The following is a 27,180-nucleotide window of genomic DNA, read 5'->3' as shown; positions in this document are numbered from 1 at the left end:
TGTACATAATTTTACAGACTCATGTAGTGTGGCTCCCACATTTGGTCCTCATCAGATCAAGCATATAAAAGCGATGGCCTGTCAAGTGCATCAGGCCACACCCTCAAACTTTTGATAACCAATTACGGACAAACAGTGAGTCAAACCAAAATACGGGCACATACATTTTTTTTCTAGCTCATCTGTTATGGTATGGTATGCACCAAATTTGGTAAAGATTGGATAACATGTGTGCCATAGAGGCCATGAACAGGTTTACCACAAAATCGAACATTGTCGAAAATGTTGCCAGGTCCAAATGGGTGTGGCCTATATAAATTGACTTAGGCTCATCCAACTCTAAAATAATGTTTCTTTTACTCCAAATGGTTCATGAGTTATTAGCCAAAACACTTCTGGCTGCCCGCAATCACACAATTACATTTGGATTATATTGCCATCTTAACACCAGCCTACCTTAAAGGAAAACTGCCGAACACATTTGAATATCAAACACATGTAAAAATGTACACAAACAAACATAAACCCCTTGTTAGCTTAAAAAATGGCTGTGGTACCAAAAAAGCTGATTAAAATTTCTCAAAGCACTCCTGCAGCAGACTGACTTCCCCTCCATCCATGCATATGATCAGTATCTACTTGTCAAAATACTTTATAGCTTTTGGCTTATTATTTAGATGATGCCTGTGTAGGAAGTTGTGTTCTTGGTAATGCAGGACTGCAAAAGAATTGGATGGTGCTGCTAGAGTAGTTTAAGAACAACAGCAACCTGTAAAGCCTACAGAGGTAATTGTTTTGGAAAATTAAAAAATAGGAAACTCAACTTAAAGAATTTCGTGTTTCAGAATAGTATAGTGATGATCATCAGAAAATCTGAAAAAAAACCCAACAATAATCGAAATAATAGAAATAGAAATAATCTAATACAATGTTTTTTTTTCTTCAAGTAGTAATAAAAAGCTTCCCAGAGATTGTCTAAGGGCAGAGTCAAACCAATAACACTGGTAGTATCTAAAATTAATGGTAGTGCCTTTGGATGCATTTTCAGTCAAGCCTTACATAATGAAAATAATGATGATGTAAATGTCTGTTTCTTCACAGGTTATCTGTGTGTGGGCTTCTGTGTCTGATGGTGCCCTTTGCTTCCCTTGCATGTTTCCCTAGGATCTCTTTCTTTGCTGTTATCTCTGTTGCTCTGCAGAGTGGGGGCTGTCCACACTGCTGTTAGGGGACAGGGAAGAAGTTTCTTGTCCTGAGGCTTTCCCATCATCCCCTTCGTCTTTCTCTATCTCCATTTCCACACCTTCCTCTCCATCTCTTCCCTCTGTTCTGATCACCTCCACTGATCCTCTCCCATCCTCACTCCACTCCTCAGATGCAGAGAGACCCTCCTCCCCTCGACTCTCCACCATGCCGATGCATCCCTCACTGGGACAGGAGCTCTCTTGGTCGTCCTCCATGGGGACAGGCTCTCTGGCATTGCTGTGGTGCTTGACGTTGTAGCGCTGGTTCTGGAAGAACTTTACGATGGTGGGCTTTGGTAGATCCAGCTGGGCTGACAGAGTGTGGATGGCCTCTTGGTCTGGGTAAAGCCCCACATCACCAATGAAGCTCTGCAGTATTCCCATGGCCTCATGGGAAATCCGCGTCCGCGATCGGGCCTTCTTTGGTCCTCCCCCTCCAAGGCCAGGGCTCATCCCACGCTGTTGCCGATCTTCTGAGCCATGCACTGGGATAGGCTGTGGGTCTTCATGAATCAGAGATGGAGTTGTCAGAGGTGGCAGGGGCTGTCTGTGGATTGCCTGATGAGAAGGGGAAAGTAAAGAATTAAAGAAAAGTATGTGTAAAGATGTTACTTACATCATTTAAAACATCAATGAGTGTGAAATCCAAAATTAAAGCTGCATTGAGCAGGCCATAGCACTTTGGTGCAGAGTAGCTATTATGCCATTGTTTCTTTACTACTGTTTTATTTCTAGAATAAAGGAACTCAACATAAGGTAATGCTGTTTCTGTGTATATGAACATGAGTGGTGTGCAATAGCAATTGTCTAAGATGCAAGGCACCAAATGGGTTAGGGCTGGCTCAATTTGAAAAGTGACACGAGATGACTTTTGCTGTGAATTGGCACCATACAAATAACGTTTGATTGATTGATGGATTGATTGATTGATTGATTGATTGATTGATGGATACAGTTTATCTTTACTTGGGAATGCTTAAAGGTTATTGAGTGGACCCTCTTGTGACAAGTATACTCCGTGACATATTTTAAAAATGTTAATTGGTTTTATCTGATAGTAAACAACTTCCTCATCACCACAGGAATGGGTGAACCATTCAGCTTCTCTGCGTGCCCCTCTGCAGTGTCATGTAGACAAATGTAGTACAAGCAGAAGCGTAACCGACCAGCCTCCATCACCGCCTACATGCATGCTAAACTCTCAAACTACACACAGCTACAGTTTATTAACAGGGCGGGGTGGTCAGCACACCCAAACACAGCAATCCAACACCCTAAATCTGTGGCCCATCAAAATTGAAGGACCTAAGTAAGGATAATGACAATTCCTTTTTCTCGGCTTCAATAATTACAGGGTATGTTCTGAATAATTTTGAGGTTAGGGCCAGACTTGGGAACATTGTGGTTGTGGGGAAAGGGTGGGATGGAGGAGTTTTTAGCAGGAAATGTGTGGGCTAGTCATTTGCCACTTCTATTTTCAATTACTTATGGGACACATTTATGACGGAGGGGGGGTTGAGGAGCAGGTGGTGGATAAGACAGACGGGGGGAGACAAAAAACTTTACTAAACAGCAAACTAAGCAATCGCATTCTGTTTTCCACATTTTCTCACTCATAAAAACACTTTGATTTGTGTCTCTTGCTTGCTCATGGTTGCACTGTGGTTGAGTGGTTGTTTAAAAATCTAAAAATAATGATCCGTGACTACGTTTACCATTGTAGTGGGAGGAAAAACCCTGCCTGCTGGCTGCATGTTTGTACCTGCTGGTCTGAGATGTGCATGACGGTGTGAAGCCTTTCACTATGCTGCTGCCTCGACTCTTCTTCATAGACCTGGTCTCTGTTGGCCTGCGGTAGCCCCAGGAACCTCCTGATGGTGCACAGGTTCTCCCACAGTGTGCGGTTCTCAGGGCTCGGGCTCTCTTTCCACCTGAGTAGCTCACATAGCCAACCCTGGAGGAGAGACAGGGAGGAAAGAGTCGATTCTCTTCTCCAATGAGACACAGCTTTGACCTACTGTGCTGAAAAGACTTGGGTCCTATTAGCACCAGCAGCAGCACAGAAAGGTAGTCACACAGTACCAAAACTACTGTGTGACATTTCAAAGCCTTTAGGAGGTCATATGTTGGCTATCCCTGATTATATAGGATGGAACCTCTGTGAATGTGAGATGATTCGACTTTGAAACAGACTTGTGGATATGCCAGAACAGAAGCTTGCTTGCTTGGCTCAATATACAGATAGTGTTTCACAATTTACAACTTTTCTGAACTAATGTCTGAGATCATCATCTAGTAGCATTAGAACTAAGTGTACTAGGTGAATTAACATAAATATTTTGTCCAGACACAGGGAACAAGATGACATCATCAACAAACCAAGCCATTTCAAGCTGTAACTGGCAACTTTTCCTGAACCCAATGATAAACAGACTCTTTAGGTATCACAGATTGAACAGCTTGTATTCAACACAGTACAAATATCTACGAAAAAGTGAAAAATCGGAAAAAATAGCTTTAAAAATAACAATTCAAAATTAGGAATATGGGGTTATATATTTTGCCCAACAGTATATTTGTTGCTTCAGTAGTTTTGCTCATGGAGTCATGTGTATCTGAGTTATGAAAAACGGTTTTAATGAGTGTTTAATGAGTTTGATAATGAGTGAGTGTCCACTGTGGCCATTTGAAATAGTCATGGTCAACCGTCTTAAAGTGACTGAGCAGAAGCGCAACCTGGTTTTGGCCTGCATCCATGTAATTGATTTTGCTAATGAACTGAGGTGTCTCAGAGTGTCATTAGCAGACTGGTCTCTCGACTGGTCTCCCACCCAGCAGTGGTTGTAAGTGAGGTTGACTGATGAGAGCAGGATCAACCTGTATCGGAATGACGGGCAGCAACGCATTTTGAGGCGTAGGGGTGAACGCTACGCAGCCGTCAACATGGTGCAAAATCCTAGAGCTGGAGGAGGTGGTGCACAGTGTAGGCAGGAATGTCGATGGACAGAAAAACTTATCTGGTGTTTGTCAATGGAATAGTCAAGGTCACACCTGCAGGACATCATTCAGCCCATCATCATCTTCCCAGTGGCACCAGTATGCCCCAAATTTCATGTTCATGGCTGACAACATACCCCCACACGTGCTTGTGTGGTCAACACGCGTCTCAACACGCAGGTTGGTGTCCCTCACATGGAATGGTCAGCCACGTCACCCAACCTGAACCCCATAGAGCATCGTTGGGACTAGTGGAAGTGTCGCGTCTATGCCCGTGACCCACCACCTCTTTGCCCATTTTTGATTAGCAAAGTCAGGTACTACCAAGATGGTGACGGCCGGTTCCACCCACTTTGTGCTTCATTTTGCTCTTCAGAAGGCTATGAGTGACATCATGATGGCTCAGTCCACCATTTTTACAGTCAATGGATGGAACCTATGCCCTTGGGCAAGAGGCCACTCATGTTACATATGGTGCTCACTAATATCAAGTGCCAAGAGGAAGAGAAGGAGGGCATGGCAAACAATTTTTGACAAGTGATATCTCTAGTTCTGCTGTATTTATTTTAATTATTTGTTTATTTGTTACTGTTCAGCTGTCCATAATGAGCCCAGTAGTGTCATAGGAGTGTAATGCTGGACCAGTAAACAATGCCACTTGAGTGACACTGAGTGATATCAATAGAGGTAATATATCAGATTGCGTGCAACTTCCTCTAGAGCCACAAAAGGCTTTATACTACTTTTTTCACAGATGCAGGAGTACTCCCCAAGACCTGTGATCACACTGTGATAATGTATAAATTGGTGAAGTTACCCTTTAATATCAGTCAGCTTGTCCTAAAGATTTGTGTGTGTGCTACCTTTTCACCCTTGGGTATTGAGCAGTTGGCAGTTATGAATGTGATTTAGCACCACAAAACAAAAGTTCTGGGAAGGTGCATCTTTTGATTTTGATTAGCAAAGGGTTAAACAGATGGACAAACTGCCTTCATTCGGCCCTGCCGCCATGACAAAAAACAGTGGAGTAACATCATTAAGTTGGTTCTCATTGTATTGCGTTTGACTTGGATGATGTTAGTTCATGATTGTAGCCGTCGCTGGTTGTAGATTTGTTGCCCTGTAAGCAGTGAGTATTTAAACAGCTCGGACTTGACTTGATGCATGTGATTGTTGTGTACAGGTTTGGAGCGGCTGCCAGGCTGTGTTTGGCTGTGCTTTCCATCATGCAGGGCTTATAGCACTAATTACTGACAATATGTTCTAGGATCACCAAAATGTTGCTGATAAAGTTGGTTGGTTGATAAACAATGACTCAAATCATGCTCCTCTCAGCTGTTTGCAAAGGGTTAATGTGAAATATTAAATGAATTGGAGTTAACTGCTGTGTTCACCTATACCACATACTCAAATTCTAAAATTAGCATGCTATTTATTCCGGGAGTATTGAGGGTCTGCAATTGTGTGTGTGTGCGTGTATGTGTGAAGATTGGGTTATCTCTGCTAGGCTGCCACCAGCTGTTGTTTTTTTTAACCTATGTTTTTGAACTGTAGGACCTCTCAGTGGGAACTTTTTGCATTTTTTTTTGATCTCACCTGAAGAAAACTCAGATTTCTCCGCAGAATTACTATTAAATTGGCCTCGAACTCCTGTAGTCTTGAGCCCAGATGTAGCTTTTGCAAACTTATATTTCTTGTATCAAGAGGTCTGGTTCTTGTTTGTTTATGGGACCATAAAAATCTTGCCTAATGCAACTTTAATAGTGGTAAAAGCGTGATCATCTCATCTATCTTTTCCTCCGTCTGGAGTCCTTCTGTTCCTCCATTATCCACTGTGTTACCCGCTTTCTGTCTACGCTGGCAATTAATTAGTTTAGCATAAAGTTTGTAAGGCATTTAAAGTGGTTTTGAAACCATCGTTTTCCTCTTTGTCTCCCCATCTCGGGCAGGTTCTGATTTGATCTTGCCTTCAGTCACCCACATTGTTTATCTAAGAATAGAGACATGATGGTATGCCACAGCTATGCAACAGTATGCCTCGTTCAAAACATCATCAACTCAGCTCCAAGCTGAGTACACATCTACAATTATGTCTTACTATAGTGACCAACCTGACTTTTGTTGGCAGCCACCTTGGCAAACAGAGCCTGGGAGACCTTTGCCCTCTTCATCTCCTGTTGAATCTCCTCATAGATCCCTGATGTGATGTTCACCAGCAAGTCCATCTTCAGCGGCAGCTCCGCACCGGACACAATGCACTTTGTCTTCGCAGAGCAGGACACGGAGACACAGATAAAATAGTACATTTGTAAATTTTTTTGTCAAAAAAGCCAAATTATATTTGAAGGGCATGTCACACACATCATGTTTTGAATTAATATAGATTAATAATTTGTGAGCTCAGAACTTGTTTCTTGTTACTTGGTTGTCTTTAGGCAGGAGGGAACAGTCTTGTTTGAGAGTGAGATGTTAAAAATGTCAGTAATGACACGAGCTGCCTGATTGGCTCATGTTTTTAGTACACGGCCAGGTATATTATCTTATATACTTATACTTATATTCACTTTCAGTAATCACCGTGGATGTGAGAACATCCTGCTGACAGTGGTTGGTCCTCTGTATGCCGAGTAGACTTCACAGCTGAGTCTTTGTTGAGGAAATCAAAGCAGGCATGTGTTCAGCTCATGCAGCAGCGTGGCCTCACACATGATAGGAGCACTCCTTCTTTTCTAGCCAGTGACATTTTAAATCGCCCACCACATATCTTTAGTGCTTTCGGTGTTGTGGTTCCTCTCAAGTTTCTGCTGATGTCTCCTCTTTGCCTCCTTGATGCCAGCTTTCAGCAATTTGTTTGCTAAATTGCTTATTGTTTTAGCAATTGTCCACTTTAATATTTGAGGACATATACATGTTAAGATTTCTAATAAAGACCCAGAAAAAAATACAGAGGACACGCCCTTGGTACCCACAGGCCTGCTTGGACTTGTTTTTCAAGGGATGCCTTGGAGCCATTCTTTGTGACGGGGTACTGTCGTGGTTTTAAAATGTGTTTTTTGGTTATTTCCTGTTTTGTTTTTTAGTTTAGATCCTCATGGTTCATGTTTCACTTCCCACTTCCCTTTCTTTGTCTGTTTTCCTGCCTTTTTTCTGTGTACACCTGTATCTCATTAGTTAACCTCTCCCATGTATTAAAGCCTGTGTCGTTCCCTCACTCTTTGTTGGTTCATTTGTTTGGGGTAAGGTTAGAAACACGTTTTTCTTTTATTTGTATCTAATTTGCATGTACAATATGCTGTTTTTTTGGGAGAGCTTGGGTGGGAGATGGTGGACACTTATTTCATACCTCATGAAATAAAACTCATTTTTATGCTATTTTCTATACTCCAAAGACAGTTCTTATTTATACGTCTATCTGTGATTGTGTTAATGTTTGTGTCAGTGAAACTTTGTGCATTGCACTATAAAAGAATCTCCGTTTCTTGTTTATATTCATCTCAATGTCCACTTGCAGAGCTGATATTAAACGGTATAATTGTGTATGTGTGTGTGTACCTGTGTGTGCCTGTGTGTGTTAGTGTTGGAGATGAGGTTGTGGTTGGTGATAGAGCTCCTCTCTCTCTCCTCCTGGTAGATATGGTCTCGCTTGGCCTCTGACAGGTTGAGGAAGTTTTGCATGGCCTTCAGGTTAACCAGCAGTGACTGGGAGGCCGAGTGTGGATCCTCCTCCTTACGGAGGATCTCTGACAGCAACCCCTGCAACCACACAAACACACACACACACGATTACTCACAAGGGGTGAATATTATTGCATCATATCTGGTAAACTGTCAGATTCTTGTATTTTAGTTACCTGTGTGCGATTAAAAGCCACACGGGCAAACACGGCCTGGGAAATGCTGGCCCTCTTCAGCTCGTTCCTGACCTGCTGGTAAATGTCGAAGGAGACTTCGGCCCCTGAGCAGTTGAGGCTGGGCTCGGAAGTGGCCCTGGAGCCCTTGAAGGTCAGTGAGGTGGGCAGGTGGTTGAGGAACTGGTGGTTGATTCCCTGTGGGTGCTGGTGGGCGAGGAGGCGGCCGACGGCTAGCTGCTGGTTAATGAGGTGGGCCATGGCGAGCTGGTGATGCACAAGCTGAGGGGAGAGCCCGCTGTGGCCCTGGAGAGGTGGAGCCTGGGGACGAAGTGGAGGGCTTGGATGGTGCTGGCCGGCAGGGTGAGGCTGGGTTGAGGTCTCCATGTCCCCGAGGGCACTCTTGACAGACAGAGCTCGAGGGCTGCCTAAGGAGCCCAAATGGGTAGGAGAGGATAAGAAAGAGGGAGGAGGCTGGCTGAGGACGCTCTTGTCCAAATCCCTCTCCACTGTGTCAACACACACATGCATGCACACAAAGGTTTGTGTTAATAAAGATCTCCATTGTCTACATTTGTTTCCAAACCCAAATCTGAATCCTAGACCTCAACACAAATTAAACTAAAGCTAACCTTAATATTAACGCTTCAGTTATTTTTAAAGGACCAGTGTGTATGATTTAGTGGCATCCAGCAGTGAGGTTGTAGACTGCAACCAACTCAGCAACCCACGTATCACGCTCTCCTACCACGGCTGCCTTAAAAAACACAAAAATGCACAGGACCCCTTCCAAGGGCCAGTGTTGTATACAGTATAGAGGGCACAAAACATGTTGTTTTTGTAAGAAGACAGAAGCCTTAACATTGAGGTGTACAGAAAACCTACACACACAGATCAATGCTTGCTGTTCGACTCATAACCCACTGGAGCACAAGCTGGGGGTCATCAGAACCCTAAACCATCAGGCTGAGACCGTGCCCACAAAGACAGACGGGAAAAAGAAGGAACAGGAGCACATCAGGGGAGCACTTAAAACCTGTGGCTAACCAAACTGGACCTTTGTCAAAGCCTCTAAAAGATCCAGAGCAGACAGAGAGGAGGAGACAAGAAAACTTAACAATATCGTAATTCCCTACGTCGCTGGAACATCTGAGAAACTCAGGAGGATCTTCAATAAACATCACATCCCGGTTCACTTCAAAACTAGCAACACGCTGAGGCAGAAACGTTTCCATCTTAAGGACAGAACACCCAGGCATAAACAGAGTAATGTAGTATATGCTGTTCAATGCAGCCAGGACTGCACAGATCTGTACATTATACATTCAGACAAAACAACCTCTCCATAAATGAATGGCACAACACAGCAGGGCCAACTCCTCAGGTCAAGACTCTGCTGTCCACTTACATCTGAAGGAGACAAAACTTTCCTTTGAGGACAACAATGTACACATCTTGGCCAAAGAAGAAAGATGGCCCGAAAGAGGAGTAAAAGAATCCATCAATGTCAAACTGGAACGACCGTCTTTGAACAGAAGAGGTGGCCTATGACATTACTTATGAAGTCCGGTTGGGTCAACGACCCACAAGTGGCCCTAAGGACTCTAAACTCAGAGCTCACACGTGAACATCTCTGTAAGGACACGGAGTTTAAAAACCTGCGACTCCCCTCCAGTTAGTTAGAACTGAAGAAGCCTCTTGGATGAGAGGTGAAACGTCTTCAAGAAACTGAGACACGTCCAGTTGCCTACGATACAGCACTTAGAGTGACCATGACCTGGATGACTGAGAACCTTCATCAACATTTATCAATGTCTATGAGTTAGAAACTGAGCATCTCTAAGGATGTGTAGAAAAATTAGGAAACATGTTCTGATTGTTTCCTCATTATCACTGCATTTAACAACCTGCCTCTCTCCAGTCTCCACAGAAATCTGCTCCTTATTGTGCTTCTACTGGGTTTGGTTGAGAATCACATGCCTTGCCAGTGTGTGTCTGATTAGAGTAAGAAGAGCCCTCATTTCTGGATTTGGTGGTTTGTGAGTGTGTGTTGGGGGTTTGCTGCTGTTTTCCATTAGGAGTTAAGAGCATTTAGTTTTGCCATGTGTATTAAGGGTGACATTAATGCAAACCATGTGTGACAGTTCTTTCCTACTGAGAGCTGTCACAGACAGACGTCTCATGCAGCAGATTAGACACGTACAGGCGGACACGTGTGCGTACAGGGGGGGAACAGAAGAATGGAAAAACTTAGTCACAAAATCAAAAGGCAGCCAGGCAGGTTAGACACGTTAAGTAGAGTTGTGGTTAGCAGGACATGTCTGACAGCCCTGACAGCAGTCACCTTTAAGAGTTCTGAAAGCAACATGTGGTAAATAATGTATAAACAGATGAACAGCTGACAGTCGAGGAGCAGGAGAGTTGATCACTAAAAGTGTAAACTTTTAAGGTAGGAGAATTTAATAAATAAAGCTGCAAGCAGCACTGAGCATTGGAGACTGACTATGAATGAATCTTGTCCGCCAGATGTCCTCAGACTGGGACTTTTGTCATACATGCAAAGTTTGGGGCAGATTGGGTAATGTATATCTGACTTACAACAACTTCCTGTTTCATGAGGAAGCATCCAAATTAACGGCAGCGCAATGACGATGACCGCTTATTGGCATGCACATGGCCTCAGGTTTGGACTCGGCCTCGGGCAGACTGGACAATGTATAGTTGAGTTACAAACATTTACTTCTTTATAGTTGAACACAAAACGCGTCAAGGGGTTTAGCCACACGCTAATGACAAAAACTCAAAAGCTTTGCACTTTAGCATAGCATAGCTTTGCTCTTTAGCATAGCATAGCTTTGCACTTTAGCAAAGGTCTTTAGATCGCACTCACCAAGCTTGAGGTCAATCACGTTAATCCCTTAGGAAAAGGTTGTTAAAGTACGGGACGTGGAAATTTCACCAAATTTCAGAAGAAATTCAAAATGGACCCATGAAACACTTTTGTTACATATGCCTGCCAAATTTCATAGTAGAAAGCTTGCCTCACCTGTGCCTGACACCTATATCAGATGTAAATTCACACAAAGTTTAACAAGTATCATGAGAAAAAGAATATAAAAAAAATAATATTCCTTTGGAATACAATAGGGTCCTCACACCAATTTGGTGCTTGGGCCCTAATGAAATGCATTTCAGCAAACTGCATCAACTCACAGACACTGAACAACATAAAGCAACCACTAACGTGAAGTAGCACCTGTGACAAAGCTGTGTTTACGTGACAGATTTCTGTGATTAATGGGGTTTACATGCGGCACAAAAGTCTGATTACATCAAACAGTTTATCGTCCCTGAGTGCATGTGTCTGAGATACGGTCATCAATTATTTTTCGACTTCTCACTCTAAGCCAGAAACAAATAGTTTAGCTCTAGACAGCCTTGAGGTTTTGAGATATCAGTCACGTTTAGATATTTTTGTTTCCAGCTGAATACAATGGAGGTGACTGTTAGGGCCATCACTGAGCATCTGTGGCCCCAGTTTTTGCAATGAGTCCCTCACCAGTGGCACTAGTCAGCCCTTGTCAGCAGCTTTTTTGCCGACTGAGCATGCTGACTCGGCGGCGGAGCACATCGGTGAGAGAAATCACTTCAATTTGGCTGTTGAGGTGAACCAACAAGATCACCAGACGGGAGATGAGAAAAGAAAGGGAATGCCCCATGACCCCGAATCTGTGGTATCCATGGCTTCACCCAATACGGTTTCTCCTTTTTTCCGCCTCTGCAACTTCTCATCAGATATGTTCTCAGTTAGAGGCAGCTGTATAAGCGCGAGTAGTGTTTAAAAACACTGCTTTATCATTACAACGGTTTGTCTATCTGCAGTCCTGAGTCTTGCGGTTTGTTTGCATGGTGTGTCTGGGCCCTTCTGATCACACAACCTGCAGATACTGAGTCAAACTGTTGTCTGATTAATCTGTGCATACTACTTTATTCTCGATTTATCTGTCCAGGCAGAGGGTGACCAACCAATCCGTGAATACATGCTCAATGGTAGTCTTCAGAAAAGGGAAAGTATTACTGATTCAGTTCAGGAAAATGTGCGAGTGAGGTGTAAGAGTTACCTTTGATGCGCTTGTACCTCTTGTACCAGCGTCCAAACTCCTGGCATTTTAAGACGGAAACGTTGGCGTAGTTGGAACTATTCACTATCGATGAGATCGTACTCTGACAGAAAAAAAAGAGAAAAAGTTTGAGAAATTATACATTAAAAAAGAGAACAGGGCAAAAAATACAATCGGACAAAAGCGATGTTGTAGCTAACATAAAGATCTATGAACCATCTTATTGTATTAATAATTAGATAGTTTAAGAATGAAGTCAACATTTTTATTCTCAGAATTCTGACTTTAGATTTTAATCTTAAAAACTCAACTTTCAAACGATTGACCCTGTTTAGTCGTGGGACTTTCCCAACGTGTGCTATGGCCACCTCTAAAGAGCAGGAGGTGGACAGACTCTAAATAAGCGGTGATAACTCAACATGGGAAAAACTCACATGAGTCAGGCTGCAAACACACACCACCCACACACTCCCCCAATCACTAATTACATCTTGACTAAGTCCTGTGTGTAAATCACAAGTCCAAATGACACACTCAAGTCTAATGACTGCAGGGTGTGTGTGAGCAGGATAATTGTGGTGTGCGTGTCTGCATCATTTCCCATGAGATGGTATCCATACTTTTGAGTGTGTGTGTGAGTGAGTGAGCTAAAGAGGTATTACAAGTGCACTAAGTGTGTGGCGAACTGATAGTGAAACCACATGTGTTTAGAGAAAATACTTTGCAGGATCTTTGCTAACTGTGTAAGTTTATCATCAATCTCTAGAAAGGAGCAACATCTTCTTACCTGCCACCTGCACACATACTTAATAGAAAAGAGGTCATCCATTGCCTGAATTGAATGAACTAGAGGCAGGAGGTCATATTTAAAAAGACAGCAGTGATATGACGCTATATGGTGTGTTGCCGTGCTATTGGATAGATGTGTCTAGCTGATGTGAGCAACTGATATCAAATGACGGCCCCAAATAATGACAGGCAATTATGAGTGAGAGGAATGAATGAAAGGATGGTATGAAAAACACCAGGACTGAGGATGCTAAAGAGTAGTCTTCCTGTCTGAACTTTTGCTAGAGCTTCATTTGTATATAAATAACTGTGTATGCTCTGTAATTTATGCAGCATGAAGGACTTGCATTTCATTCTGCAACCTTGTGTTGTCACTGTTAATTATGACTGGTGGAGTCTCATGTTTCTTATTCTTTTGTTTGAAGGATCAGTGCAATACTGTGAAACAATTAGTGTAAATTTGCTGTTTGTTGAAGTGTCATGTTTTTATCCTGTTTTGTTTTTTCAGGCCAGATAAATGAATTCCACCAGAAAGAGTTTCCTTTTCGGGATAACATAGCAACCTAACATGATTGCTCTTTGCAGCCTTTTTCAGAAAGCTTAAAAGTCTCCAAAATAATTTAGAAACAAAACCTGACACACTGACTGGTGGCAGGATGCTTCCAGTAGAGGACCCTTCAGAAAGGTAAGATGTATGGAGTGGAAACTCTGTGCTGTAGTGCTGTAATTACCTGGGAGAGAGGACAGTCCTTGGCCAACATGCTCTGGTTGGTCTCTCGTAGCAGCTCTTTGAGGGCGTCCCTCACTGTGCTGTGGGTCCACCGCTTTGACGGCAGCTCCTCAAGCTGCGCAAAGCTGCACATGTGAAAAAACACAGTCATTAGACACTGAATCACACTTTAATTCACTTGAGCAGAGTTGTAGGAGGCTGCATATTGAAAATGAAAAGTCCCTGACAAATCTTCAAGAATAAAAATAGCAAAACCATGCATTCACCAAACCAGGGGCTTTTGGGGTTTAGCATGGAGAAATGATCATAACTCTAAATGATATTAAAAGTAACAAGTAGAAGCTTGGCTGAGCCCATATCATTTGAACTTATTAAATGTCAAATGAAGCTAATAAACGTGCAACACACACACACGGGTGACCTGTGCAGCAGGATCCGCAGTGTAACCATGTGGTAAACGTCCAGTAGCATGTCAGCCACTGTTGCCTCCGGAGCGTCTGTTAGGTAATGGATTGGCATCGGGTTCCACCGGCCCACTTTAATGATTCCTGGTATAAAAACAACCAGAGGACAACAAATACACAATTGAAGCGTTCATTCACTTTCTGTTTAAAGGTCTTGACTTAAAAGTGAAAATATTGCATTAGTTGATAGAAATCGATTTTTCATGTTCTTGTTTTTTGTTATTCAAATCCATGTCAACCGAACATGTTCCTGTTGTGTTGTATGTGTTGTGTGTTGGAGAGCTCTCCTGGTCTTGGAGCATCATCCTGACCCTCCTGGGGTACACCCCATTTCCGTTATTTTACATTTCCTTGCACCTGGATCCTCGCTTGAACCGAACGCTGTTCTTGTATGCCATCTCGCAGGCCATCCAAAAGCTCTTATTCGTTAGTTAGTTCAAATAAATTAGGATTTCCTTGCTTTAACTTTTTGTGTCATCTCCCATTATGTGTCATGGTTTTGAGCCGGCCGCAACGATAGTCTTATACCAGAGTGAAGACAGATAACATCAAGTTTTATATTTATTTTTTATGTTTGTTTTCTGATTCCCCATCGAGTTAAAATGTGTAACCAGTAACACTTTACATTACATAGATTACGGTGTAATCTTTTGTACTATCGGTGACAGTAGTACCAATACACATACTAGATACTGTAGATACTGAGGGACAAGATGTAAAAATAAACAGGTAACTTTTCAGGATTTTACAAATAATTACTCTGAGGAAATAGATGTGAAAATAAGATTTTACTAGGTACACATTCTATTATTACAAGATATGTATGTCTAGTGAGCAATAATCTGGATGTTTGGGATGAATTTAAAGAGAATTTACTCTGTAGTTAGTTTTTAACTGGAGTATCTGGACATTTCAAGGAAGAACTTAGACACTCACTTTGGCAAACTTCATTACTGGATGCTCATTTATGGCCACCCACCCCGCGAGTGACACCCCATATGTCACTCGTGTTTCAGTGTCTCCACATGTTGACAGTTCTGAAGTTTCATGTAAGTCTTCTCACTGGCAATCTTGTTCGACAAGCAGGACAGCAAAAAGAGCAAGTAAGTCCCCCCTTGTTACATTTAGTTACATGGTAACTACAGGATATGCAGGCCATAATCTAAATCACTGTTACTAAAGTTATTTAAGAATGTGGTCATTGATGTTATGGTCATGCTTTACCCTGCAATAATAACATAGAAACCAGTGGTAACACTTTACAATAAGGTACACAAAAATGTGAACTGGGTTATCACCAACCTTAAATGTCATCAAAGTTCTGGGTAACCTGATGTAGCAGGGAGGACTATAATTCATGACAGTCAAAAGACGCATGAGCTGTGTAGCTGCAAAATCAGACAGCTTTTGTGCAGGTGGGGGTGCTGTGATGCTTCTCTTGGTAAAGCTAGTCCGTTAAAAAGTAATTTAATCTGTTTTAAAACGAAAATGTAAGAACAGATCGGTGCCAACATGCTCATGTGGTTTTTGGTTCTGGTTGCCAAAAACAGCTGTTACTTTGGTTAAATCTGTTGGAGATTTCCCTCATTTACATATTTAATAACCCGCTGCAGCTGACTAGGAGAGACCCCTGCTCCTCTGAAGGGTGAGTGAAAGGGTGAGACATGTAGTGAAAACATACAGTTTTGCTTCATTGGAAATACATTTTACTCACTGATTTTTTTAGTTCTTGCTTTTACTCTAACTACTGATTTCAAATATTTAGATTTATAAGCACTGTAGAGGCATACATTATTTTGATGTGCACACAGTTTATTAATTTAACTGTAGCCTTTTTTGTTATACAGGAGCAGGCGATGGTCCAAATCAATGTAAGCAGGATGGTCAGTCCAGTATGGTAGCCCAGCCAACCTCTTAGCGAAGTGTTACGACTGATTCCTATGCCTTTATTACAGAGTACAGAATGATGATAACATAAATTACCACATTCTTAAATAACTTTGGTAATGGTGCTTTAGATTGTAGCCAGCATATCCATTAGTTACCATGTAACTAAACCTAACAAGGGGAGAACCAAGAGTACTTTAGATTACAGCCTGAATATCCTGTAGGTACAATGTAACTAAATGTAACAAGGGGAGAAATAAGCGGCCTCTTTCTCTGTAACTGCAGAGAACAGTATGGGAACATTTTATTTTGATTTGACATGCCCCAAAACATGGAGAACAAACTAAATTAAATGCACAGATGGCTGTCAGAAGAATATGATAACCATACATAAGAGTTGTCATTCATATCTAGAGTTTTGTCTTGTGCTGTATTTGTATTTACTTCCTTGGAGGAACAGAGGCCAGGTGAAATGTCCAGAATATGAAATCGGTACCTAGCAGTTAAAAAATAACTACAGTGTAAATTCTCTGTACATTAATACAAACCATACAAACGTTCAGGTTATTGCTCAGTTGACATACATACCCTGTATTAATTGAATATGTATCCAGTAGTTACAAAAAGTAGTTAGAAAACTATAGTATATAGTATAAATCTTTTGTAAAATCCCAAATTGTTACTCCCTTATTTTCACATCTTATTACCCAGTACTCAGTACCTTAGTACTTAGTAATTATTATTATTATTATTATTTTCTTTAACCTTTATTTATTCAAGGACTTCACTGAGAGCGATGCTGTCTTTTTCTTTCACATTCACACCTGGAAGCTGCCCAGTTAAACCACAGTAAACCACAGTCTAATCTGCTGGCTACTGAGCAGCTCCACTGGAGCAGTCTAGGTTAAATGCCTTGCTCAAGGGCACCTCAGTGGTGGTATTTAAGATGGAGCGCTGCCTTTCTCTTTCCCCTGCAGGTGAACAAAAGGCCCACAAACAACTTTCGTCTGTTCTACACATGTGATGTTGATCATTCCTTTATGGGTTATCCAATGATTATTTCACAATCAGAATATCAATCAATAGCTTGTTCTTCATGTGCAAGTGCTTGTTAAACGGGTAACAGGGGGAAAATCACAGGAACAGTTTAAGGTTGTAGGTTCACGGAAATTAATACTCAGGGTGTCAGCAGGTGCATCATATCCTGACATATATGTCCAATGAGTGATTCAAATTGCGAGAATGAAATAGGAACAGAACTCGCACAAACCGCAAAACCAGTCAGAAAAGCTGATGCAGATCACAGCTTTTACAGTTTCTCCAGAGATAAGCTTTTGAAATAAAAAGTTATCATCCAGTAAAACTGTTTGCCATCTGCTTTAAATATATTTCAAGTGCTAAAAAGCACAGGATTGTTTATAATCACGGGCACAGACAGCAGGTGAAATATTGCAGAGTCGTGAGGATATCTGCAAAAGAAATATCTTTATTTTCAATCCAAGTTAATTATAGTCTAATTTCCAATTGTAGGCCTTAACTTTGTTTCCCATAACTTTAATCATGTAAATGTCACACGTTTGTTTCTACCATGGTAGCAGATCAAAATTAAATTCCTGGACACTGCAGAAAGTCCATGGATGGGAATACCAGGTCATAAAAATAAACATTGTGATTAATATCAGATAGGTTGCTAGTAGGTGAAATTATACATCTCAATAATTAGGAAAACATTACCTCACCTGCACTACCAGCAGCAGAAACAATATAAGGGCATCTCTCTATTAACAGACCTGTTTGCAGTTAAGCATGAGGTACATCAATTTAACTTTATTGATTATTTAAATCACTAAGTCTTAGTTCTATGTTATTATTATTATTATATATAGATAATGTTATATTCCCTACATGCATTTTTGGCAAGGGGCTGCATGCAGTCTAAATTCATCAAAAGTCTCTCCAGCTGTTAAAGCCAAATTGACAGCTGATTCAACTGTGATCAGCTGTCAGGCGTCATCAGAACCAGACATTGCGGCGACCTGTTAGCTCAGTTGGTAGAGTGCACGTCCCATGTACGGAGGCTTTGTCCTCGCCGCAGCAGCCTATGGTTTGAGTCTGACCTGTGGTCCTTTGCTGTATGTCATTCCCCCTTTCTCTCATCCTATTTCCTGTCACCTGTCTGAACCATCCTGTCAATAAAGCTATAAAAGGCACTTCAGAGGAGAGTATGTCTCATTTTTCTTAAACATGTTTCCTTGTTTCCTCTTCACTATCATGGTTTCCTTGTGCCTCTCCACAAATCCTCGGTGGGAGGGACAAAGACAAAGACGCAACTGAGGAAAACATGGATGCAATTTAGGTGAAATGGGATGTATCCCTGGCATTCCTGCAACCATGACTGGAAGTGCAAATCTAAACAGGCTTGATCACATTAGGATCTGCCAAATCAAACACAGGTCCAGCCTAGCCTTGGCTGCCAGCCTCAATCGTGTGTGTTCATTGCACGAGGATAGTGGTGATAGGGGCAAAATAATAAAAGCTGTTCTCTTGGGACTCTGCAGTTGATAAATGTATGTAAGGAATGTAAAATCAGCCCCGAAGTTAAAGAGCAAAGCAGGCTGTGAACTAGAGCAGCATTCAATTTGATGTACTGAGTAAACACTGGGAGGTCAATGTTCTCCTGTTTGACAGAACAATATTTATCCTAATTTAGTAACATTAGGTATTGTGCACCCTGCTGCTTTATACGATGGTTAATACTTCTTTCTTTAATACTTTGTATCTTTGGGTCATTCAATTTTCTTTTCAGAAACGGGTATTAAGAAACAAAAAAAAAGTGTTTTTGCTTTTCATTTTAAAATACAAAAATCAAAAATGTAGAACAACGTATTTTTCTTTTTCATGGTCAAAAGGGATAAGTGAAATTATAAAAATGGTTTCGTTTAATTTTTGTTCTCTATTTCCCTCAAATAGCGGCAGAGCCAGTGAAGTGGATAATGAGCCAGTTTCTCTGCCACAGCAGTCAACAGGCCAGATGGCGGAGGTGGGCTGCCCTGCCGCTGCACAGCCATCCGGCTTGTCTGCTCTGCCTCATGAGCCCAGAGACACTACAGTTGCAGTGAAGAGCGGTTATCAAGGATGATTGATCCTGAGAGGAGCAGCAGAAGTCTGGGAGAAGGGCTAAAAAGCCAAGCTACAGCTCATAAACTGCTGGAACAGAGCAGTTTATGAGCCAGACCTGCTGTGTGAGTAACTAAAGCCATAATAAATAACTTCTGGGGCTTTACGTGTAATATTTTGTATCACTCCAACAGTGGATTGGATCAAATTACTAAGTAAGATCCGACTCGGTGGTAGAGCAGGGTATCAATCATTCACAGCTAGTTAACAAACTCAAACCTTGATCTGTTTCAGGTTTAAACTTTATCTGTCAGTCTCTTACAGACACATGCACCTTTCTGTCTGTCTCACACTTTGTCCTATTCCCTGATTTTCCTCCCCCTCCTCCCACTGCCAGCTGACTTCCAGCTGGTTCCCAGTCAATTTCCCCCAGAGAGAGATATACATACATACACACACATATAAATGCAAGTTTCAGAAAAAAAAAGGCCATAAGTAAAAAATGTACTTTGCAAAAATGCAAAGTAAAATGCAATTCACCTCAGCCGGAGCAGTAACCATACTCTAAATAAGATATCACCGTTTTTCATGAGCCATAATGTGCAAGTTAATTAAAGAAAAATCCCTATGCCAGTTAAGGGTTAAAAGTACTCGTCCAGCAGAGTTATACAAGATGCAATTCAAACGCTGAAGAAAATAGAAGAGTCTCTGTATAATTTTGGTTGTGACCACACTGGGAGAAAAAATGCATGACTCCAGCCAAAAATTATTTATTTGAAAAGAAAAGGCTTATTTCTCAGAACAAAACCTAGCCATTTGGGAGAGGCGAGGGGGGTCGCAGGGCGTCGGCTACATGGTTACATTGCCCTGTGTTTACGGGATACACCAGGAATGTCAAACTGCCCTAGTCTCTCTCTCTCTCTCTCTCTCTCTCTCAGTGTGTGTGTGTGTGTGTGTGTGAATGCTTTTGTTTCATGGTTGACTGAACGTTCTCCGCATACTTGTTTTGATCCCAAAATTATGAGAAAAAATGTTATTGCCGGTCTAAGACACACAGATATAGACTTAGTGTTTGGTTTAACCTCCATGCTGCCAGGTGGGTGTAACGAGTCACATCATGAGATGAGTATTGGAGAAAGCAGAGGGATTTATCTTTAAAATACCTCCTTGGTAAATACCTTTAATGTGATCGTCTTGAACTTTTTGGTACTCATTGTATCCATGTGGCAAACCCAGCCCATCTGAAACCAGTTATGCTTTATTCATCTACTGCTGGAAATCAATTACTAAACAGTAAGTGGTAAGAGCGATTTAAAGATTTTCCCATTAGCCTGTAATAATGGAAAATATTTCCCAGAAGTGAAAAACTGATGTTTTTTCCCCAACAACTGAGGATAAATAATAATATTCTTAATTTGTGTTTAATTTGTGGTTGTTGGTGAAGGTTCTCAGTCATCCAGGTCATGGTAATTTTAAGTGCTGTATCGTAGGGAACTGGACTTGAAGACATTTCACCTCTCGTCCAAAATGTTTCTTCAGTTCTAACTAACTGGAGGGGAGTTGCAGGCTTTTAGTTCCAGTTAGTTAGAACTGAAGAAACCTCTTGGATGAGAGGTGAACGCCTTCAAGAAACTAAAACACGTCCAGTTGCCTACGATACAGCACTTAGAATACATTTGTAGTTCAATATCTGTGACCTCTGGGAAAGTTGAAGTTTGTAGTCCACGAAACATTTCTGGAGCCTCACAGCAAAACAGTGTAGCAGTATTCTCCCGCACAAGACTTAGGAGTATATGGCCAAGGTGTGGCGATGTGGCCAAGTTTGCCAAAAACCTAAGCCACTATGTTGTAATGCTGGTCCTACTTGTAATCGTTTGTCCTCATCGACAGATTAAATATAACAGTAAATAACCAGGATACCAGGCAGATCATTACTGTGTGTTTTAAATTGGGGCACAAGACCAAACCCAGTGATCACAAGTGATCATCACGATCATCAAGCATTACGCTATATAGAGAAATGTCTGTTGCGTTCCCTCTGCAGCATTTAACCATGCTAAATAACATGCCCAGCTGCTGTCCCGTTCTGCTCTGCCGCTGAGCTTCAGGAATATGGTTAACATAGTTACAATAAGGAGTACTTGTGCATATGCACTATTTTTTCACTTTATTTCAGTCAACTGTGTTCACTGCTCAGACAATGAACATATGATGTTTACAGTGTGTTCAGGGTCACGATAAGAATACTTAATGCACTTTATTTTCATGTTTTAAGTTTCAGTGTGTCCAGTTAAAGTGAATATGAATATTGAATTAAATAGTTTTGACTCAATTTGACCACTGAATTATCAATATAATGTGATGTGATGTACATGTATTAAGATATAATCGTGATATAATCGTATCGTGCCCCATGTATCTTGATGCGTATCATATTGTGAAGTCCTTGCAAATACCCAGTCCTAATGTGCAGGATGTTAAGCTGTGCCTGGTGATGTTCTAGAGAAGACAATTTATGCTAATAAATAATAATGATAAAAGTGAATAATCATAACGTGGATCTATGATAAACGTTTGATATTAAGTGGATTAAATATGTGAGGCATCATTTTACAATTTGGCTACATTCACCACCTCCCCGTCTGTGTTGTCAATTCCCCTTGCCTCCAAAATGTTCGTATGCATGGGTCAGACTGTACTTACAGGTGCGCACATTCTGCCGTCAAGTTTGTTTTTATAGATCACAACTTTTGCATGGGAAGTGGAGTACACACATTTCAAGCCCTTTTTGTGCACACACAAACTTTATAAATGAGGCCCCTGGGGTCATAACAGGACTAAATCGTACTGTTTCCTGCAGATCCAGACATTAACCATCTAATTAAATTTCATTTCATTTTTGGGTACAGTCCACTTGGTTGCAAAGGTTTCAATCAAAAAGAATCTTAGATGAACAAAAAAGTGATAAAGACTTGTGTGAACACACACCTGCACACACCAGAGCCTACTTACCACTTGCCTGTACAGCTGAGCTGTGGGAGTATCCCAGAGCAACCAGCGCCGTCTCTACCAGCTGTGTGAAGAGGACATCTTTACGAACCAACACAAACTCAGCATGACGGTTGCCGTGGCCCTCACAGTCAGCAATTGTGCCAAAATCTTCATGCTCCACCACACAGTAGACCGGGATCATCAAACCTGGTGGACAAACACAGAGAGATTTATAGGAAAGGAGAGTTGAGCCCCATTGGAAGTAGCGTCTTTCCAGGTCCTTGGAGTATAGAGTCATGTCATGTTACCGTCGGCATTTGGTAGAAAATGCTCACCATATTGGATGGTGATCAAACCTACACTATTAGGATGCTCTACATAGCCTCTCCTAACTGCAGCCTTTATTATTTATGTCGGATATCACAGACAGCAAATATTTCACAGTCCATGACCGAATATAACATGCATAAGCACATGCGAATACAAGGAGGAAATGATAAACAATATGCTTGACAAGTAAAAAGAGCTACCTGATTTTGTGTGTGGTTATAATGAAGAGACACAATTCCAGTTGTTGACAAGAAGAGGCACACAACAGAACAACATACGCTGGAAGCAGTAGAGGCTGAGTGAGGCAGCACACAGTCCGGACAGTCTCCAAGAGGGAGAAAACAACATCATGCTTTCAGAGAGACCAGTAAAATGAGGCTCAACCATCACTTTTTACATCACCTTAACTTTATCTTTAAACAGGATGAAAGATTTTAGTCACCAGACATCTGGATATTAAGTTATGGTTTGGCAACTCACAGATGAAGCATCTGTTTCCTGTTCTGGTCCATAAAAGTCAGAAAAAGTCCAACTCAAACGGTGTTCTATTCCCAAAGGCCCAGTAGATCAAAACCCGTAAAATATTTAGTCCAAAACAAAGTAATGCATCAGTAATTCCCAAAGTGTGGGCCGCGAAGATACTGCAGGTGGGCCGCAGAGCTCATCTACAATAAATACATAAAATATAGGAATATAGGAATATAGGAAATAAAGCATTATAGTATGTTAATGCATTTTTGCTTGCTGCTAATTCCTGGAAACTACTCTGCAAGAGAGGCCAAGGTCACATCGTACTTCTCTGCAGAGGCAGCTGTGCCATGGCAAGACAACATGTACTGTAGTGCACAAACACACCCACACACTTCTATTGAGCAATCTTCCTGTAATTTTAGAATACACTGAGTGCATGCCAGTTCATCAAGTCATATTTATGTTACTGAACACATTGTGTCTGCTTTCATTTGTATCCATGGTGGTATCATGAGGTAATGCAACCTTAATTTGGCACATCTACACGGCATCACAGCACAAAAATAATAAGAGCAGACCTTATGAAGCAGGTCTTTTACATTAAACAGCAATGTACATAAATGTAAAATGGTGCTATCTGGTATCACTGATATCAGAAACATGATGCTTTTCAAGACCTTTTTAAGATCAATTTTATCCAAATTGAAGACGGATCTTTTTGGGCAAAACATAAAACATCTTTTTGCTTATTCAAGCACTGAAGGTTAGTTATCAAGTAAGTAGCATGTGGTCATGTGCAAGGCTAAGTTTTATGTGGGAATATGGTGCTCGGTTAACGTACATTTTGGTACAACAGGTAAAAACGAGTACAAAGTAAAAAGCACACATTTCAGTTTCACCGTGTATTTGAGTGTCGATTCTCTCTGAGTTGAGATCCCCATAATAGGACCTTCCCTTTTTGAAGGAAAAACTGAACAGCAGAGTGGTGAGAAGTTTACAGGAAACCAATCTATATGTGGATGGTGTCATTTTTACAGCCATTACACTGTGTAATCAGTATTTACTTGAGAGGGATAAGTACAAGCAAAAAAGTTGTTTATTGGCCATTTTATTTTCGTTTTCTTTCAGTGTATGTATCTTAGGGGACTGCAAACAGAAAAAGGCATAATAAAATCTTGTATTGCTTAATGAATATTACATGAATTCTTAATTTTTACAACAAATCTTGGAGAAGGAACTTTGTTGGAGGATTTTTTTGGCCTCCTTCTTTTCATCCATGTTTCAGCATTGTGAATAGGATCTGTGTTACAGGGACTCCAGTGTTTCAGTGTTGCTACAGCTTTCTTGGTGGTCTCCCTGCAACATTTTGGGCAGCTGTCAGTGTAAATGGAAGTCCATGTAAGATTGCACAATTGAATTTGTGTTTGCACCACATATTAAAACCCACAAGGATTAAGACTTCCAGAGCTCTTTGGGGCTTTTAGCCGCTGTTGGACATAATATCTATATCATTTCACACTCAGGAGCAATGCCATAATTCCAGCAGCTTGCTGTTTGTTGGTCTACACTCATATTGGGCAAGAACCTCCTCCAAGCCTGGAACCATTCACACCCATCTAGTCCACTGCTTAGTCCCACGGGAACTGTTAATGAACAAGCTATCAATTCTACTGAAGCGACAGATCAGCCAGAGCCAAACCGCAGCAGCATCAGGCACGCTATCAGCCAATAAGCCAACCACTCAGTGCAGGGGTGGAGGGAGGCAACCCAGCCAAATAACTGTGTTAGTGTGTGTGTGTGTACTCTTACAATGTTTGTGTGATGATGCATGATGATGTTTTCAACTGCATGAGAGAATAATAGGCATCTGTGCGTGAGTGGTCGGTTGTTAGTGTACATGCTACTCTGTGATACTGTACCAATGCAAAATGTGTGGTGTATGAGTGTGTGTGTGTTTGTGTGTGTGACATCAACATTACCCATTTGGCCTAGGTTGACTTTATTTTGGTGCCCTATGCTAACACGTTATGCTAACATTTTATCAGATTTTGTGTGTAAAATTTTAGTGTATTTTGGCATTTCCATGATATTTCATATAGTCCTTTAGCCACACTGTTAGCCAAACATTATTTGACAAACAAATAGATTTTGTTCCTAAGCTAAGCTAAAGTTTTTTCTGAAATTGAACAATGACATATTACTATAGTCGAATTTGCAAGTTATCGGTTATCCTCCAAGCTTGGTTGATGGGTTAAAAGCGTATGGCTTTGATGCTTCTTATTTGGCATGGGATTTGAGAGATTGGCTTGAGGTAGATGAGAGTGTGTTGTACCCTGTATCACATTAATATATAACCAAAAATGTAAAATTATATTAATATTGCCTTACTATGTCATACTATTCCAGTATTAAGGTACAATTACATTCATAATATTCCACAGACATGCTAACCTAAAAACATGTTGTTGGGAATATTGAAGATATGCATGAATGGGAAAAAAAGACTGTAAAATACATTTGTGGATATTTCTTACATTTCCCCTGTTGATCTGAATGACTCGCAGTGCACTGTGCTGCTCTGTCTTGTCTGTCTGTGCACTGTCAGTGACCTAGTCACACCGTGACAGAAAATAGACGTGTGGCTTGTCAAAGTACTAGTTGCATGAGTCTCATGGCCAATCCATGAGAGTTGGCAGCCTTGAAAGTTGTCATTTCCTTTCATTTAACCTAGCTAAACAGTGATATGTTGTGTGTTGTTTGTTCATTGTGCATGTTGTTCAGATTAATTATGTTTTGAAACGTGACAATGCATGAGTGTGTGTAAGATCTGGCTATGTTTTGGGACAATAAAACAAAAAACCCACATCTGGAGTTCGCTTCTTGACAACCGCTATACAGCCAAGGAACACAAGGTGTAATATAAGCTTAACTCACTATAACTCACTTGTGTCAGCACTCATATTTAACAATGTCACAGTAGGTTTAGCCTTTTGTAAAATTAAGTCGCATTGTCACCAAAATGGTCATCAAAAAACGTCCCAAAATGAGACTAAATGGTCACAGTCTGGAGCCCTGTTTTATCAATCATAAACAGGTGTGAGCCTTTTATGCTTTTATAATGTAATTGTGACCCAGAGTGACCCAGAAAAACAATGGCGCATAGTCATGTGAGTAATTGTATGGAGAAAAGAGTGACTGGGAGAGAATGTACTGTTCCTCTCAAGCTCAAGGGGCTTTATGATCTGTACATTATATGACAAAACACAAACATGTTCTTTTTACTCTGCATGAAGTCTATGGCCTACTGTCATTCACATATATATGTAACTACATGCCAAATCTTATGGAGAATGTACCAACAGCAAAAAAGTTTATTCAGCTTGGAGAACATTGGTACACTATGATTCTCCTCTCCTCTCCCCAACAACAAGTTTAATAACCAATTATGGTAAGTCCCTAATCAAGCCTGAATGCCAACCATTTTCTCCTTCTACCTTCTCAGCATGAAGCTGACAATTTTCTCTGTTACATGTCACTGTTGGTCAGACAAGTATGAAATATGAAGACTCACTCTGGGCTCAAGGAAATTGTGATGGTACATTTTTTTAACAAGACAGAAAAAACAACGTTTGTGTCATCTCATGAACTTGCACATGAATATATTGATTTGATTTGTTGGAGCTAAAAAATTTTTTTTTATCAGTTTCACTGCTAGTTAGTAGAATTTTTGTACTGTTGTGACAATGTTGAATAAAGTGGATTATTTTGCAACTGTTCTTGGCACAGATATCCACTAAAATTGCATATCTAATGTATTAGTTAAAGGTCCTATTTGAAAGAAAAGTAGATTTTTGAGTGTCATTCCCAACTTGTCAAATACTGGCATTTCGGGATGGTGGACAGCCCGATATACAATCCCAAAGCATCAGTATTCAATGGGTTGGGAACCCGAAGCATCAGTATTTCACTTCTGTATCAAGCAGTACTTGTGTGTGCTAATGGCCCACCTCCAACTCGTGTGCCATTCTGCCTGGTTCGCAGAGCCGCTGGGCTGCCATTGACTTCCATGCGGCTTAACTTGCAAGGTGGCGGGCCACTGGAGGCGGGACTCTCCCCTCTCTTCTCTGGACTGGCACTGTCCCAGAGGCTGGGGCTCTCTCTTCCCCCGCCTGCACCTCTGCACTGCTCCAT

The 27,180-nt window shown here is 41.2% G+C and overlaps 1 protein-coding gene across 1 annotated transcript; it reads right to left on the bottom strand.

The window, feature by feature from the left end:
* Positions 1-340: 340 nt before the first annotated feature.
* On the bottom strand, positions 341-27,180 carry LOC311253100 (DNA-binding protein SATB2-like; the record flags this gene model as incomplete). Its single annotated transcript, XM_084346833.1, has 10 exons — positions 341-1,802; positions 3,007-3,198; positions 6,353-6,505; positions 7,794-7,994; positions 8,093-8,517; positions 12,211-12,313; positions 13,731-13,854; positions 14,151-14,277; positions 22,210-22,395; positions 26,976-27,180. 10 exons carry the CDS (start codon positions 27,178-27,180, stop codon positions 1,182-1,184), a joined length of 2,337 nt encoding a protein of 778 aa, XP_084202959.1. The 3' UTR covers positions 341-1,181.

The sequence above is a fragment of the Pagrus pagrus genome (assembly GCF_965226575.1).
Source record: "Pagrus pagrus genome assembly, chromosome: 24".
NCBI lineage: Eukaryota > Metazoa > Chordata > Actinopteri > Spariformes > Sparidae > Pagrus > Pagrus pagrus.
Note: the sequence above shows the minus strand (reverse complement) of the source record. Positions and strands in the feature narration are given on the sequence as shown.